Below are 16710 nucleotides of genomic sequence, written 5' to 3'. Positions count from 1 at the left end.
CTAGTAGTAGTAGTAGTAGTAGTAGTAGTAGTAGTAGTATCACTACTAGTACTACTATGACCACCAAGGCAATTACTACAAGTACTACTGTCACAACTAAGTTCTGGCACAGTTCTAGAATAGATGCTTCTCTCTTTTTTTTCTATAAATGAAAGCTTGATTTATTGTTTTGTTGACTGTCTACAAAGAAAAAGATTGTGTAGAAACAAAGTGATGGTCAAATAAAAAAGGTAATAATGCAGATTAATCTTAGGAGAGTGTCATGGGTATTGACTTTTTGGAGAGAGCTGCTGTTTTGTGCAGGGATGGCCTTTCTGGACTGTACTCCACTCCAATTCCAGTGAGACAGACTTTTCCTGCTGATCTTCTAAATTGTCTTGTCCTGGAAAATTGTTTCACTCCTTCTTTTTGTTGGTTCTGCTACTCCAGAATTGTTTTGAGGCATTATTTTTGTTGTTTTTTTTTAGGATATCATAATTATATGGATAGGTCATACAATCCTATGCTTTATTCTGTTATCTTGGTTCTGCTCCTAATTCTATTTTTTGAGGTGATATTTCCTTTATTATATTTTGTGTATCTTTTATTAAGTTGTTTTCTTCTTGTATCATGCTCATTTATTAACCAAGTTTTCATCTACCACTCTTCTCTCTTTCTTTAACTTTTTTTCTGAATTCTTGTTATGGTTGTGTCTAATTTGAATTTTCATTTATGTTTTTGCATGTTGCTGTTTTAACACTGTTGTCTTCTTTTGAGCTTGGGTCTTGATCTTTTTTGCCACCATAGGAGCTTTTTTATGATCAGATTCTTTTTTGTTTAACCAGGTCCCCTGCTCCTCTACAGCCTTGAGGGCTAGTACTCCTCTCTGCCATGGAAAGTCTTTGGGCTGAGTTCCTTAAGCAGTTGCAGCTGCTGTTAGAACTACCATCAATGCCCACTGCTTTTATTTTTACAATGTCCCATCTGGTTTAGCCCCCAACAACGTGTCACAGGCCTCTCCTTCCAACCTTGTGATTTTTTGGGGGCTGAGAAAATGCCTCATCATGACCTTTTCTTAGCTATGCTGCTCCAGAATTTGATATGATACATGTTGAGAAGAGAACATTGAGAGAATTGAACTGGGTTGCTGCCTCCAGTCTGCCCTCTTGGCTCTGCCTGATAAATAATTTTAATGAGCAAATTGCAATGACTTGCTTTTATTTACCCAGGAGAATTAAAGATTATCTAATTTCCCCCTTCCTCCATTTTCTTCATTACCTTGGACTTTATATGTGACACTCATTTTTAGGGCACACTAAATATTCCTAGCCTTGCTGCCTTCTTTCCTCTTCAAAGTTCTTTCTATTACTTCCTCTCAGATGTACTGGTCAATTCTTTTTCATTATCTCTTTATATTTCTCTGGTACCTTAAAGGGAACATAATAACTTTCCCCCTACAAATGACTTCTTAATTCCTTGAATGTCCACCTTCAAGAAATTTACTAAGGACACTTTGTCTTAGAAATGCCCAAGATTTTGGAAGCTTTGCCCCATTTTCTGGAATTCTCAAGGTTTATATACTTACATATATATGAATACACAAAGACATACACACACAAGTGTACGCAAATGCACTCACAGTAGTTTGGCTAGATAGGGAATTTGGTACTGAAAGCTTAGTTTATCTGATTTTTCCTATATTATATTTTGTTTGCTTTTCTTGTTATGTTTGTGTGTGATTTGAATTTTCATTTATGTTTTTGCTTGTTGCTGTTTTAATACTATTGTCTTCTTTTGAGTTTGGGTCTTGATCTTTTCTGCCACCATAGGAGCTTTTTTATGATCCTGGTGTTTGAAAATAAATAAAAGTAAAAGGAAGAGGAGACAACTGGAGAAGAGATGGATAGATAGTGTCATGGAAATCATGAACATTAATTTAACAGACTTTGAGATATAGTGGAGAATAGAAGGGTCAGGCATGCTATTGTCCATGGGTTCATGAAGAGTTAGACAGGCCTCAACAACTGAACAATAAAGATGTATTATTTCCAGTCTGTTAGATTCTTTATTTTTCCCCCAAAATAATGAAATCTTACCATAACATTTCTCAGTGAGAGGAAGGTAAACATAATTTCTGTTATCATGCTTCTCATTCTACATTTTCAATCTCTCTGGGTGATTTTCTTGAAAATTTTCTTTTTTAAACATTTAATAGCGGTTAATTTTTAAATTGCATGTAAAGATAGTTTTCACCATTCTTTTTGGTAATAGTTTGAGTTCCAAATTTTTCTGCCTCCCCTTCCTCTCCCCAAGACAATTGGCAATCTGATACAGATTAAAGTGCACAATCATGTACAATCATTTTAAACATATTTCCACATTAGTCATGTTGTGAAAGAAGAATCAGAACAAGAGGGAAAAACCACGTAAAAGAAAAAAAAAGCCAAAAAAATGAAAATAGCATGCTTCAGTCTCCATTCAGACGCCATAGTTCTTTCTCTGGATGTGGATAGCATTTTCCATCATGAGTCTTTTGGAATTGTCTCAGATCATTGTATTTCTGTAAAGAGCTGTCTATCAAAGTTGGTTATTTCACAGTGATGCTGTTAACTATGTACAATGTTCTCCTGGTTCTGCCTACTGAAATGAGCATTAATTCATGTAAGTCTTTCCAGTTTTTTTTCCTGAAATCTGCCTGTTCATCATTTCTTTTTTATTAATTTATTTATTTCTAGTTTTCAACATTCACTTCCATAAGATTTTGAGTTCCAAATTTTCTCCCCATCTCTCCCCTCCCTCCACATGAAGATGACGTGCATTCTAAATATCCCTTACCCCAATATGCCCTTCTTTCTATCCCCCCTTCTCTTATCCCTTTCCCCTTCTATTTTCCTTTAGGGCAAGATATATTTCTATACCCCTTTGCCTGTATATCTTATTTCCCAGTTGCATGTAAAAACAATTTTAACATTTGTTTTTAAAACTTTGAGTTCCAAATTCTCTCTTTTCCTCTCTCCCCACCCACCCCATTGAAAAGGCAAGCAATTCACTATAGGTTATCCATGTGTAGTCAGGCAAAACACTTCCATAAGAGTCATGCTGTGAAAGATTAACTACATTTCCCTCCATCCTGTCCAGTCTCCCCTCATTTTTTTATTCTCTCTTTTAATCCTGTCCCTCCTCAGAACTGTTTGCTTCTGATTACACCCTCCCCCAATCTGGTCTCCCTTCTATCATTCCCCCACTGTCTTATCCCCTTCCCCCTATTTTCCTGTAGTGTAAGATAGATTTCCATACTCAATTGAGTGTGTATGTAATTCCCTCCTTAAGCCAAATCCTATGAGAATAAGAGGCATTCATTCCCTCTCACCTTCCCCCACTTTGCCTCCACTGCAAAAGCTTTTTCTTATCTATTTTATTTGAGATAATTTACCCCATTCTACCTCTCCATTTCTCCTTCTCCCAGTATAACCCTCTTTCACCTCTTAATTTTATTTTTTAGATATCACCCCTTCATCTTCAACTCACCCTGTGCCTTCTATCTATCTATCTATCTATCTCTATATATGTACACACACACACACACACACACACACACATATACACATATAATTTTTTCCCTCCAACTACTCTAATACTGACAAAGGTCTCATGAGTTAAAAACATCATCTCTTCATGTAGGAATGTAAACAGTTTAATTTTAATAAGTCCCTTATGATTTCTCTTTCCCATTTACCTTTTCATGCTTCTCTTGAGTCTTGTATTTAGGTCTATTCAGCACTGGTCTTTTCATTAAGAGTGCTTGAAAGTCCTCTATTTCACTGAAGGTCCATTTTTTCCCTGAAGGATTATACTCAGTTTTGCTGGGTAAGTGATTCTTGCTTGTAATCCTATCTCCTTTGACCTCCAGAATATTATATTCCAAACCCTCTGGTCCCTTAATGTGGAAGCTGCTAAATCTTGTGTTATCCTAATTGTGTTTCCACAATACTTGCATTGTTTCTTTCTGGTTGCTTGCAATATTTTCTCCCTGGCCTGGGAACTCTGGAATTTGGTTACAATATTCCTAGGAGTTTTCCTTTGGGCACCTCTTTCAGGAGGTGATTGGTGCATTCTTTCCATTTCTATTTTACCCTCTGGTTCTAGAATATCAGTTCATTTCTTTGATAATTTCTTGAAAGATGATGTCTAGGCTCTTTTTTAATCACAGCTTTCAGGTAGCCCAATAATTTTTAAGTTATCTCTCCTGGATCTGTTTTCCAGGTCAGCTGTTTTTCCAATGAGATATTTCACATTGTCTTCTATTTCTTCATTCTTTTGGTTTTTGTTTTACAATTTCTTGATTTCTCATAAAATCATTAGCTTCGATTTGCTTCATTCTAATTTTTAAGGAAATATTTTCTTCAGTAAGCTTTTGCACTTCCTTTTTCCATTTGGCCAATTCTGCTTTTTAAGGAATTCTTCTCTTCATTGCCTTTTTGGACCTCTTTGGTCATTTGTGTTAGACTATTTTTTGAGGTGTTATTTTCTTCAGTATTTTTTGGGTCTCCCTTAACAAGCTGTTGACTTGTTTTTCATGATTATCTTGCATCACTCTCATTTCTCTACCCAGTTTTCCTTCTACTTCTCTTACTTGCTTCTCAAAATCCTTTTTGAGCTCTTCCATTAGCCTGGGGCTGATTCATATTTTTCTTGGAGGCTCTGGATGCAGGAGCTTTGACTTTGTTGTCTTCTTCTAGTCGTATGTTTTGATCTTCTTTGTCACCAAAGTAAGATTTTTATGGTCTTACTTTTTCTGTGCAGTTTGCTCATGTTCCCAACCAATTACTTGAGTTTTAAACTCTTTGTTAAGGTAAGGGTCTGCTTCCAGTGTGGAGAATATATTGGTCCAAGTTTGGGGGATTTTGTTCAGCTATTTTCAGAGATACTTCTAGAATACTGCAAATTTTCAGTTCTTCCAATGTGGTAAGATCAAGGGCAAAGTGTTTACACCTTCCCTCCCTGGGCTTTGGTCTATGAGTTATGACAAGCACTCTTTTCTGCCTTGGAACTGTGAGGAGGATGCCCTCTCCACCGTGACCATGAGCTCCACCACACCAGTACTTGTCTTTTCCCTGTGACTGTCATCCGGAACTACCACACAGATCAAAGCAGAGGCAAAACAAGAGAATACTGCCACAGCACCAGCAAAGAGATCCCTGCAATCCGCCTCTGATCAGCCACTCAATTCCTCTTCTGTCTGTGGGCTGAGAGCTCCAGAAGCAGCTGCTGTCCCAGGGCTGTCCTGGGACTGGGGCTGTACCAAGTTCTTCTCTTACAGTGGTCTACCAGACCTTTCCTACTGACCTTCTAAGTTGTCTTTGGTGTTTGTGGGTTAAGAAGTCTGGAAACCACCACAGATTCCCTTGATTCAATCCCCTGAGGACTGCTCCAGATTCACTGAGGCCCAGTCTTTGCCTGTATGGCCCACACCGAATTGTGCTCCTCCCTGAGCCCAGCACAATAGAACTTTCCATCTTGGCTCCTCTCAGGGTGGTGTTTTCAAGTTTTGAATTTTCTACCCCACCATTTCCTCCCCCCTCCCCAAGATGGCATGCAATCTGATATAGGCTCTACTCACACATTCATATTGAACATATTTTCACAATAGTCATGATGTAAAGAAGAATTAGAACTAATGGGAGGAACCACAAGAAAGAAGAAATAAAACAAAATAACAAAAGGAAAGAAAATAGTATACTTCCATCTTCATTCAGACTCCAAAGATCTTTCTCTGGATGTGGATAGCATTTTCCATCATGTGTCTTTTGGAATTATCTTAAATCCTTGCTTTGCTGAAAAGAGATAATTCTATCAAGGTCAGTCATTGCACAATGTGGCTGTTATTGTGTACAATGTTCTCTCAGTTCTGCTTATTTCCCTCTGCATCAATTCGTATAAGTATTTCCAGGTTTTTCTGAAGTCATCTTGCTCATCATTTCTTATACCACAACAGTATTCCATTACATTCACATAGCACAATTTATTCAGCCATTCCCCAATTCATGGGCATCCCCTCAATTTCTAATTCTTTGCCACCACAAAAAGAGCTGCTATGAATATTTTTGTACATGTGGGTCCTTTTCCCATTTGTATGATCTCTTTGGGATATAGACCTGGAAGTGATATTGCTGGGTCAAAGTGTATGCACAATTTTATAACTTTTGGGCATAGTTCCAAATTGCTCTCCAGAATGGTTGGATCAGTTCACAACTCTACCAACAGCGCATTAGTGTTACAATTTCCCCACTTCGTCTCCCACATTTATCATTTTCCTATTTTGTCATGTTAGCCAGTCTGCTAGGTGTGATGTGGTAAGTCAGAGTCATTTTGATTTGCATTTCTCTGATCAGTAGTAATTTAAAGCATTTTTTCATATGACTATAGATAGCTTTAATTTCTTCCTCTGAAAACTGCCTGTTCATATCCTTTGACCATTTATAAACTGGGAAATGACTTGTATTCTTATAAATTTGACTCAGTTCTCTACATATTTTACAAATGAAGCCTTTATCAAGAACACTGGTTGTAAAAATTGTTTCCCTGCTTTCTGCTTCCCTTCTATCTTGGTTACATTGGCTTTTTTTGTGTAAAAACATTTCAATTTAATATTATCAAAATCATTCAATTTACATTTCATAATATTCTCTTTTTCTGGTTTGGTCATAAATTCTTCCCTTCTCCATAGATCTGATGTGTAAACTATTCCTTGCTCTCCTACTTTGCTTATAGTATCAGTCTTTATATCTAAATCATGTACCCATTTTGACTTTATCTTGGTGTAGGGTATAAGATGTTGATCTATGCCTAGTTTCTTCCACACTGTTTTCCAATTTTCCCAGCAGTTTTTGTTAAATAGTGAGTTCCTATCCAAGAAGTTGGAGTCTTTGGATTTATCAAATAGTAGATTAATATAGTAATTGAATGTTGTGTCTTTCATACCTAAACCACTCTATTTGTGCGCTGCAGGCTCATGTGCTGGCAGCTATAGGGTGTAGGGGTCTGACAGCTTACCTGGTGCTGAGCTAGGGTCAGCAACACCGGAACTTTCAGGGTGGGGGTGAGGAGTCTGGGTCCTGGGGGATGCCAGCTTATCCAGGACTTGTTCTCAAATGTTTAGCTACTGGAGGATGTCTGCTAGCCTGGAGCTGTGCCTCCTTAAGTTGTGCTTTCTGTAGTTGTACCGAAGCACTGGGACATTTTGCTGGTGGAGAATGCCAGCACATGTGGTGGTTTTCCCAGCTGGTGTCTTCCAGTTCCCCTGCTTGTTCTGAGGTACTCAGAGGGTCCTGGAGTTGGTGATTGCCTGCTCTACCACTCTGGGGATCAGGATCTTCCTCTGGTTTGGTGAGGTGGGGCTTTTCACTGGTTTGCTGGGATGCCTCCCATCATGTACTGCTCCCCTTCCCCTAGAGCAAGATGGGTCTTTCCCATTAATTCCTGCTTCCTGGGCTACAAGACTGCTGCATCTTATTTATCTGTTTTCTCAGCAGTTCCAGGGTTTTTCCTGGGGTGATATATGCTAAGTTTTTGGAGGTCAATAAGAGAGGGTGAGAGTGATTTAATTCTCACTCCACCATCTTGGCTCCTGGATGTACCCCCTTTTTTAGTTGGCCAATTCTACCTATAATGGACTTGTTTTCTTCAGGGAATTTTTAGCTTATTTGGACAATTCTGTTTTTTTAAGTATTTGTTTTTGTCAGTCAATTTTTGTGCTTCCTTTTCCAAACTGTTGACTCTTTTTTTTTATAATTCTTCTGCATAACTCTCATTTCTTTTTCAAAATTTTCTTCTATCTTTCTTACTTGACTTTTAAGATCCTTTTTGAGCTCTTCAAAGAGGATTTTTTGGTATTGAGGCCATTTCATATTCCCCTTTGAGGATTCACCTGTAGGCATTTTGACATTGTTGTCCTCTTTTGAGTTAGTGTTTTTGATCTTCCCTGTTACCATAGAAGCTTTCTATGGTCAGGGCTCTTTTCCGCTTCTTACTCATTTTTGAGCCTCTTTTGTGACTTTTAAAAGATGAGTTATGCTCCTGGGGCCTAAAGGGCACTGTCCCAATCTTCTTATGTTTATGCCCTGATCACTGACTTTCTACTACAGGGCCACAGGTGCTTGCAGCTTTCCCACTACACTAGGGGTGGAAGCCTCACTGATCTGTGCCGTGGCTAAGAGCCTTTAGCTGGCTTGCCCAGACACTGTCTCTTTTACCCAAGTGAGACATTTCTTCTAAGGTATCTTAAGTTGGAAAATTCTTTCACTCGGCCTTTTTGAGGATTCTGTCACCCTAGAATCTGTTTAGAGGCTTGATTTAACATTGTTTCTGAGGGAAACTGAAGAGAGCTCAGGCAACTTCCTGGCTTATCTCCACCATCTTGGTTCCACCAAATATTTTCCATTGAACTATGACATCCAGTTCCTGTGAATCCAAAAGAATTTTCGAGCTTTTATTGAAACCTCTGTTTCTCAAATTTTCCACAAATTGTACTGTTTCATTTTCTTACAGTTCATCATTTTGCAATTTCTTTCATGATTTCTTCATTTGAAATTATTCTCCTTTCTATTTATTTTGCATCACTGAACTTTCCAAATTACTCAGTCTCTTAATCATTTTAATTGCTATTTTTTTTACTTTGAATTGCATCACTATGAATGTCAAATTGCCCTTTATTCCTAAGTTTACCTTATTTTTCTGAGGCAATTGGGGCTAAGTGACTTGAGCAGGGTCACACAGCTAGAAGGTGTCAAGTGTCTGAGACCAGATTGGGACCCAGGTCCTCCTGACTCCAGGGCCAGTGCTCTATCCACTGTGCCACCTAGCTGTACCCCTAAGTTTACCTTACCAATTGCTATAGGGACTTCCACTGGCCATTTGTTTCGATGAAGGAGACTTTTGTGCAAAATGTGAGATTACCCCTAAAAATCAGGCCATGAATACACATTTCTTAAGCACCCCCTATGTGCTAAGTTCAGGGGATTCAAATAAAGGCAAAGGAAGTCCCAGTTTTTAAGGACCTCAAAATCAAATGGGGAGGAAATGGTCAGATTCTATTCATAGAAGGTACTGAGTTCTCTGTGACCACAGGTTTTAGAAAAGAATGAGGACTTGGAATGCAAGATATCAGAGATATTTGGGAGAAATTCCTCATTTGGTGAAAGGCTTTTGAAGATAAAATGGCTTTTGAGGTCAGTTCAATATCTATAACACATAATTGTTTACTGGCTTTGTTATTCTTCCATTGTTCATGGTTTACTATGGAAAAGGAGAAAAAAAGTGCACAGCTCTAAGAGGAGCTCAAAAAGAATTTGAAAAAAAGAGAGAATTGCAGCTTTTGGAAGCTCCAAATTCAAAGCCTATTTCATGTAAATAGTCAAGTCTGGGACATGGGCATGGATCCTTCTTTCCCCAAAGAGTTACAAATTCCTGTCTTTGCCTTCATCTCCATCACTACCTGAAGTGCATCAGTCCTGTCAATAGTGCCAGTGATGAGTCATGTGGGGATGGAGCCAGGATAGCCACTGAGACATAATGATATCTTGAATTTCAAATACTTCCCTGGTCAGATTGAGACGCTGGTGAAAGTGGGTGAAGTGACCCCTCAGGGTCAGGTATTCAGCATTAATGAAGAATACATAGAATGGCCAGGAGATTTCCTTCAGGTAAGGGGCCAGTGAATGATATGAACTTCATCATTTTGCCTGTTTAAAGTCGTGGACTCTGTTGTTCCTTCGATGGTACCATGAATTTCCCCAAAGACACTGGAAATGGCTGTGGCAGGGCTCTAACATCTACTCACTGTTCCTTTTTGCCCTAAGAAAGAGCTCTGATTCAATTTTTGTTCTATTTTACTTTCAAATTCTTTCCAGCTAAATTACGTGATGATGTAAATTGTTTATACTAAGAGAAATTTGAAATATTCCAAATCAAGTAGTCAAGTTTGAAGAATAACAATAAGATGGAGAGTGTTGAAAACTTTTCCCCCAAAGTAACCTATTACACCAAAGACAATCCAATATCTGGAATCCTACAGATATATAAATAATTTATCCTGAGTTTGTTTCCCCAAGAAGGACAATGACTTTTAGAGATTCTTAATTTAAAAGCTATGGTTATATCTTCTACTGATGTCATACGTATGTATCTACGCAGTTTAATTTGTCCTTGGGACTTGATAAATTCCACCCCATCCTTCACAGTCGTCCCCAGAGAAGGTCACAAATGTCAGCCCAAGAATCCAGATCAGTGAGTCAAATCATCTCATTATTACATAGATTCAATCAAGATGAAGTCTTAAATTAGTTCATTATAGTATATACTCTCTAAAGTCATGATTCCTCGAAACATTCAGGATACTTTGTGAAAACAAAGAAAACAGGCCTTTGGGGGAAGACATCAAGGAAATATTTCCACTTATATGTTCAATGATTTTTTTCAGCATTAGCTGTTCAAAAATGGAGTTCAGTTTAGAGATATATTAGTGCTTTGCGAAAAAATGTGCCAGCAAGCTATAGTTTAAAAAAAATCAAGTAGCTGGATTATGCCTGGTAGAAAATTTGTATAGGTTCCTTGGGGAAAAGATGATCTGAAGTGGAAGATGGAAATACAGGAAGAAAGTCGCCATTGAGAATTAGATCATCCTTGCCCTGCAGAATTGCAGACACTATTCTAAATGTCTTTCATAGGAGACATCTGAAGTCATCATCTTCTCATTGGATCTATCTTTCATCAGTCATTCTTACAGTGACATTTTCTCCCTTTTTATGGTGGAAACACATACTCTGACTTCCACGTGCAGTCTGAGCTGTGGCCCTGGATTCAAGAAGACAGTCGGTGAAGGTCAGCCCATCTGCTGCTTTGATTGCACCCCATGCCCTGAACGGCAGATTTCCAACCAGACTGGTGGGTTACTAAAGATAAACAGTCCTTGCCCCAAAGTAGTAGACAGGTTTGGTTTTTTTTTTTTTTTGAATCCTAACCTGAAGTAATTTTACTTAGCAATATAATATTTTCCAAGTTAAAATAATACTGCACTTACTCAATATCTTTCATTCAATATGCTTTTTTGTCATTGTGGTAACTATCAGAAGCATACCTTGCTTCATGAGACCAAAAATCTATCCAAGGAGTATTTTACCCAACAGTATTTTACTACTTTTGGAATCCTCAATGCTTCCCTGCCTTTAACACTTCATTGTGTAGCTTCACATTCCTGTGGGAAAATTTAATCTAAAACCTAATCTTTAACTTCCTTATTCTTATGGGAAATTTTAACAATCCAGAACATAAAACCTGAACATTACCTAAGTATAGATGAATTGGTATTGAGAGTAGGTGTCTGGCCTCTGGAGGTAATCTGCATGAAAACCTGCTTTGGTGTTAACCAAGATTAACCAGAGTACTCTAGGGAGTTTTGTGAAAAGCAATTTTCCTGGAAGTTGGAGTCCTCATTCAACCAAATTTGGCTCACAAAATACTGTATGAAAATCTGATATGCCCACACTCCCAGTGCATTTGAGGTCCAGGATCAAAGTTGAGAAAGTCTGCTTCTGATTTGTTATGTAATTAGCATGCATTTCTCAGTAAATCATCATGTTCCCAAAGCTTGAACTTTTGTTTTCTGGCAGTTCACAGTTTACTGAACACAATGCCCTGTTTCTTTTTGTTAGCAGTCCTCCATTCCTGTACTTCAAATACTCCTTACTTCTTCCTCTTGGAATCTCTGGATTTTTATTTTCATTTTTATTATGTTGTTATGGTCAAGCCACTAGCATCGACTATTTCTTCTGATTTTAGTTGTTATTTACTTCTTTAAGGAGCTCTTCATAAATGAATATAAGGATTTTGAATAGTTCCATGGATGTTCTGATATTTATGCACTTTGTACATATTTAGAGTGGAGTTTCCTTTTCACTTATAAGATCTTAGATTTTTCTTTATATAAAGATGCAGAGTTTTAAAGGTTTTTTTATGTAGTTTACTTGATGATTCTATTACTTTTCTCAGTTAGTATCTACACTGATTCCCTAGGATTTTTTAAGTAAACCATGATGTTATTCAAAAATAGGGATAATTTTACCTTTTTTTCCTACTTTTATGTTTTAATTTCTCTCATTTTAATGTTCTTAATAACATTTCTTACAGTATTCCAATTAATAAGTAGATTTGTCAGCACTTTACTCTTATATTTGAGAAAGATACTAGTATATGTTTTTGCATACAATGTTTGCTGTTTAAAGATGTATTATTGTGATATAAAAATCCACCTTTACATTTTTCTTTATGTAGTATTTTCAGAACTTTTCTTTAGGTAGTGTTTTCAAAACTTAATTTTGTTAAAGAATTTTTCATTATGTGATAGGATAATTTTTTGCTTTTGAACATATTAAATTTAATGTCATGTTTTTTTTCTAATGGACTATTCTTGCATCTTTAATATAAATCCAACTTGCACACAAATAATTGTATCTTGGAGGAATCACTGGTGTCTACTTGAAAAGAATTTATTTAAAATTTTTGAATAACATTTTAATATTAATTATACTAAAATATATCTCCTGTGTTTTCACACTTCTCTAGTTTAGGTATTGGGCTTTATTTGCCTCATAAAATGTATTATTGTGTAAATTCTTCAGAATAATGGTTGTAGTCTTGGCACTAATTTTTTAAGGTTTCATACAATTCTGCTGTTAAACCATCAGAAGAATGTGTTATCGCCTCCTTGGTGGTTCCTTTATAATTAGTTCTTTCTCTTCTGATATTGGGTTAAGGACTTTATTTGGTCTTCTGGTAGTCTCTGTGTTGAAGACATACACTTCACATTCCACAAGCTCTGTGTAACTGTTCAACTCCCGGGTATGGCCACAATCTTTCGTCTGTCTTCGACTCCACAATAGATCAAACTGCTCTCAGTTCATCAAATCCATCAAATCTTTTAATATAAAAAAATAAACTTTTAGCACATCTTTCCATTTAGTTTCATCTTTCCTTTTTTCATGTTTCGTATATCAAGAATTTTAATATTTATATCACTCTTGTAGTATGTCAACTTTTTGGTCACCATATCAAATTTTCATATTGGGAATACAGAAAGAATAAAAAAAATTACTCAGGATCTGTAAATGATATATAAACGATTTGTTTCACGCAAACCTATATCCCTCTTCCACAATTCTGCTATTTATGAAGCATATTTTGATTTTAACTTGAAAAGGCCAGGGATCCCCACTAAATCCAGGGCCACCTCCAGTTTTCTTGATCTCTATCTGGCCATTGGACCCAGATGACTCCAGAGGTGAAAGTGAAGTTGGTGACTCTGCACAGCCCTCCCTCACTTATATCCAATTTATTTGCATGACATGGCATCAACTACCTGATGTCATGGTCCCCTTTGAGAACAAAGGACAAACAGCAACCTTTAAGTAGAGTACATAGGATTCGAGATGATATTTTCGAGTGTTTGATTTTCATAATTGTTTTCTTCACTCAGTGCCACTGTGGAATAAAATCTTCAGGGGCCTACAAGATGAAAATCCAGGGCTGCGTTCATTCCCTGATGGGACATAGGAGTAGGATGTTTTAAAATTTTATGGTACCAATATGCAAATAAAATGAGGATTTTGAGTAAAGAGATTATGTGGATTGACTGGTCACCCTTTTTCTACCTTCTACTGATTAATTTTACTCTTATCTCAACATCTACTGGGAAGTATTTTTCTCCTAATATTTCCACTGTAATGACTAAATTTGAAATATCCCTCTCGTTGACTAATGAATAATCTTGATTAATTGCTATTATTTAAATAACTCAGAGAAACATCCATTTCCATATATTTTCATTTGTATCTCTCTGTGTTTCTCTCTTTGGCCCAATCTCATAATACATAAATAAACCTGAAAGTTAATGAATATACAATTTATTAAAAGTTCAGCAAACAAGAAAAGAGACATATGTATGAATAATATGCAAGATATAGGCCATGTCATCGTAGTTGTGCCTGAAGCTGGAGTAATGTATACATACACAACAAAATTATAACACTGATGGGTAGAAAATATGAAGGAGACAGGTGTGAAATCCTCACTTATAAAGCTATAGAAACTAGGAACCATTGCAATAGGTGCATAATATATTTTCTGATTTTAAAAAATCAAAATTTTTATGAAAATTGCTTATTTGAAGAATGTTTGATTTCCATAAGCAGAATCATGTACCATAAGAATCCAGAAGATTTGTAGTTATGACATTAAAAGAAACACATTAAATAAGTTTTTTTTAATTTTTATTAATACATGGCTGTCTATGAAAAAAAAATGACAGAATGGTTTCAATGTCTCATTCCTATTCTGAAAATATAGGATTATCCATAAAGTGATACCTTAGGGCTCATTGTAGGTGTTTTAATATCAGAATGGATTATAGACAGTTTAAATTTTTATTTCATAGACATATGATAGGGAATCAATACTTTCAGCACATTATTTTATCCACATGTGGAGATATGAAGATACTGAAATATGTGTTTATCTAATTCAGCCTCTAGAATTTTTGTCCTTTTGACTTAGAAGAAGGAGTACAAAAATGAGGCTGAGCTCAGTGTGGAATGACTAAACCTGTGCTTTATTAGAAAAACAAAGCTATTATCTACATGGGATATGGGGAGATTCTTTTGTTATTGTTCACAGATGCAGAGGAATGTCTTCAGTGCCCTGAAGATGAGTACCCAAGTTGGGAGAGAGATCAATGTCTCCCCAAGACTGTGACCTTTTTGGCCTATGAAGAGCCTCTTGGAATGAGTCTGGCCTGTGCAGCTCTCTACTTCTCTCTTCTCACTGCTCTGGTCCTTGCAGTCTTTGTGAAGCACAGAGACACCCCCATAGTCAAAGCCAATAACCGCACTCTCAGCTACATTCTTCTGGTCTTCCTCAGCCTCTGTTTCCTCTGCTCCCTGCTCTTCATCGGCCATCCTAACACAGCCACTTGTCTCCTGAGACAAACCACATTTGCAGTTGTGTTTACAGTGACCATTGCCTCCATTTTAGCTAAAACCATCACTGCGGTTCTGGCCTTCAAGGCCACAAAGCCAAGGAGCAAACTCAGGAGGGGGCTGGGCTCCACAACATCTTATTCTCTCATTTTAATCTGTACTCTAATCCAAATGTGTCTCTGTGGCATCTGGCTTGGGACATATCTCCCATTGCTGGAGACAGATATACACTCTGAGCCTGTCTTCATTGTCATTCAGTGTAATGAAGGCTCCATCCTCACCTTCTACTGTGTCCTGGGCTATATGGCCTTCCTGGCCTTGGGGAGCTTCACAGTGGCTTTCTTGGCCAAGAATCTGCCAGACACTTTCAATGAAGCCAAGTTTCTGACATTCAGCATGCTTGTATTCTGTAGTGTCTTCATATCTTTTCTGCCCACATATCAGGGCACCAAAGGCAAGCCCTTGGTGGCCGTGGAGCTCTTCTCCATCTTGACTTCCAGTGCTGGGATTCTTACTTGCATCTTTGCTCCCAAGTGCTATGTGACCCTTCTGAGATCAGAGAGAAATACCCTGAAGATAATAAAAAACAAAGCTAATCTTTGAGGAGCCAGATTTTTTCAAGCTCTTCCTTACCAATGACAATGTGATAGCTCCTAGGCTCCCATAGTCCTAATATTTGAAATGGATCTAGATCATGTACTTTCTATTTTATCATCATCTCATTTTTTTATTTGAGAATAATAACATTTTGGCTGCAGTCATATTTTCTGACTTCTGAATAGAGGTAGAATCAGACCAGTTGTGCTGAAATATCTTATACGTGGCAAACATTTATCATATTTTTTTGTTTTTTTTATTAGAAGCTTCACATTTTATTTTTTATTTTTTAATGGTAATTTTTATTTATTTATTATTTTATTTTCAATTTTCTGAAGCAGGATGTTTCTGACCCTCTCAATATTATATCTGATAGTAAATACTCCATACATATGTGCCAAAATATTGAGACCATAAAACTTAAACATGTCCTAGCACCTGATTTCTATTCTTTGTTTCAGCAACTACAATCACTACTTTGTTGCCATAATAACCCCATTTATATCACTCATATTAGAACTCATTCTAATCTTCCTGGATCCTTAAGCACTGGTAATGCAAACATTGATTATCAATTACAATTTTTTCCAATTTTATTGCCCCTACAAATTCAAAAGGCTATTGATGCCCATACTTAGTTTCATCAAAATGCTAACACACTCCGTGGACAATTTCATATTACTAGAGAACAAGACAAACAAATAGTTAAAAGCTCTTTTCAATGTGTTATATATTTAACTCCTTCCTCTACTACTATAAATCCTAGGGGTCTATAACCCAACCACATTTGGCAAATGGACGTAACTCACATATCCTCTTTTGGGAAACTGTTTTAAGTACATGTTATAGTAGATACTTATTTTTCAGTCACCTTTGCTTCCCCTCAATCTGGAGAAGCTACCATACATGTTCTTAATCATATGCTTCTCTCTTTTGCTTGTTTGGGCATTCCAAAACAATTAAAAACTGATAATGTTCCTGCTTGTACCAGTTCTTCTTTTTTGCTCTTTTTGTTCATATTATAATATTACTTTAATTACAGGAATACCATACAATCCTACAGGACAAGTCTTAGTTAAAAAAATAAATAAATAAAGACACCAAAACT

General features: G+C 36.8%; 1 protein-coding gene across 1 annotated transcript in view; it reads left to right on the top strand.

The window, feature by feature from the left end:
* Positions 1-16710, top strand: part of LOC114042180 (vomeronasal type-2 receptor 26-like) — a 59689-nt gene that overhangs the window by 16941 nt on the left and 26038 nt on the right. The window contains 4 exon segments of the mRNA XM_027860847.1: positions 7294-7370; positions 9585-9680; positions 10704-10920; positions 14704-15589. Coding sequence (XP_027716648.1) covers positions 7294-7370; positions 9585-9680; positions 10704-10920; positions 14704-15589 — 1276 coding nt within the window.

This window comes from Vombatus ursinus, unplaced genomic scaffold, assembly GCF_900497805.2.
Source record: "Vombatus ursinus unplaced genomic scaffold, bare-nosed wombat genome assembly UNPS02014286.1, whole genome shotgun sequence".
Lineage (NCBI taxonomy): Eukaryota > Metazoa > Chordata > Mammalia > Diprotodontia > Vombatidae > Vombatus > Vombatus ursinus.
This window is presented reverse-complemented; position numbering and strand designations above follow the sequence as displayed.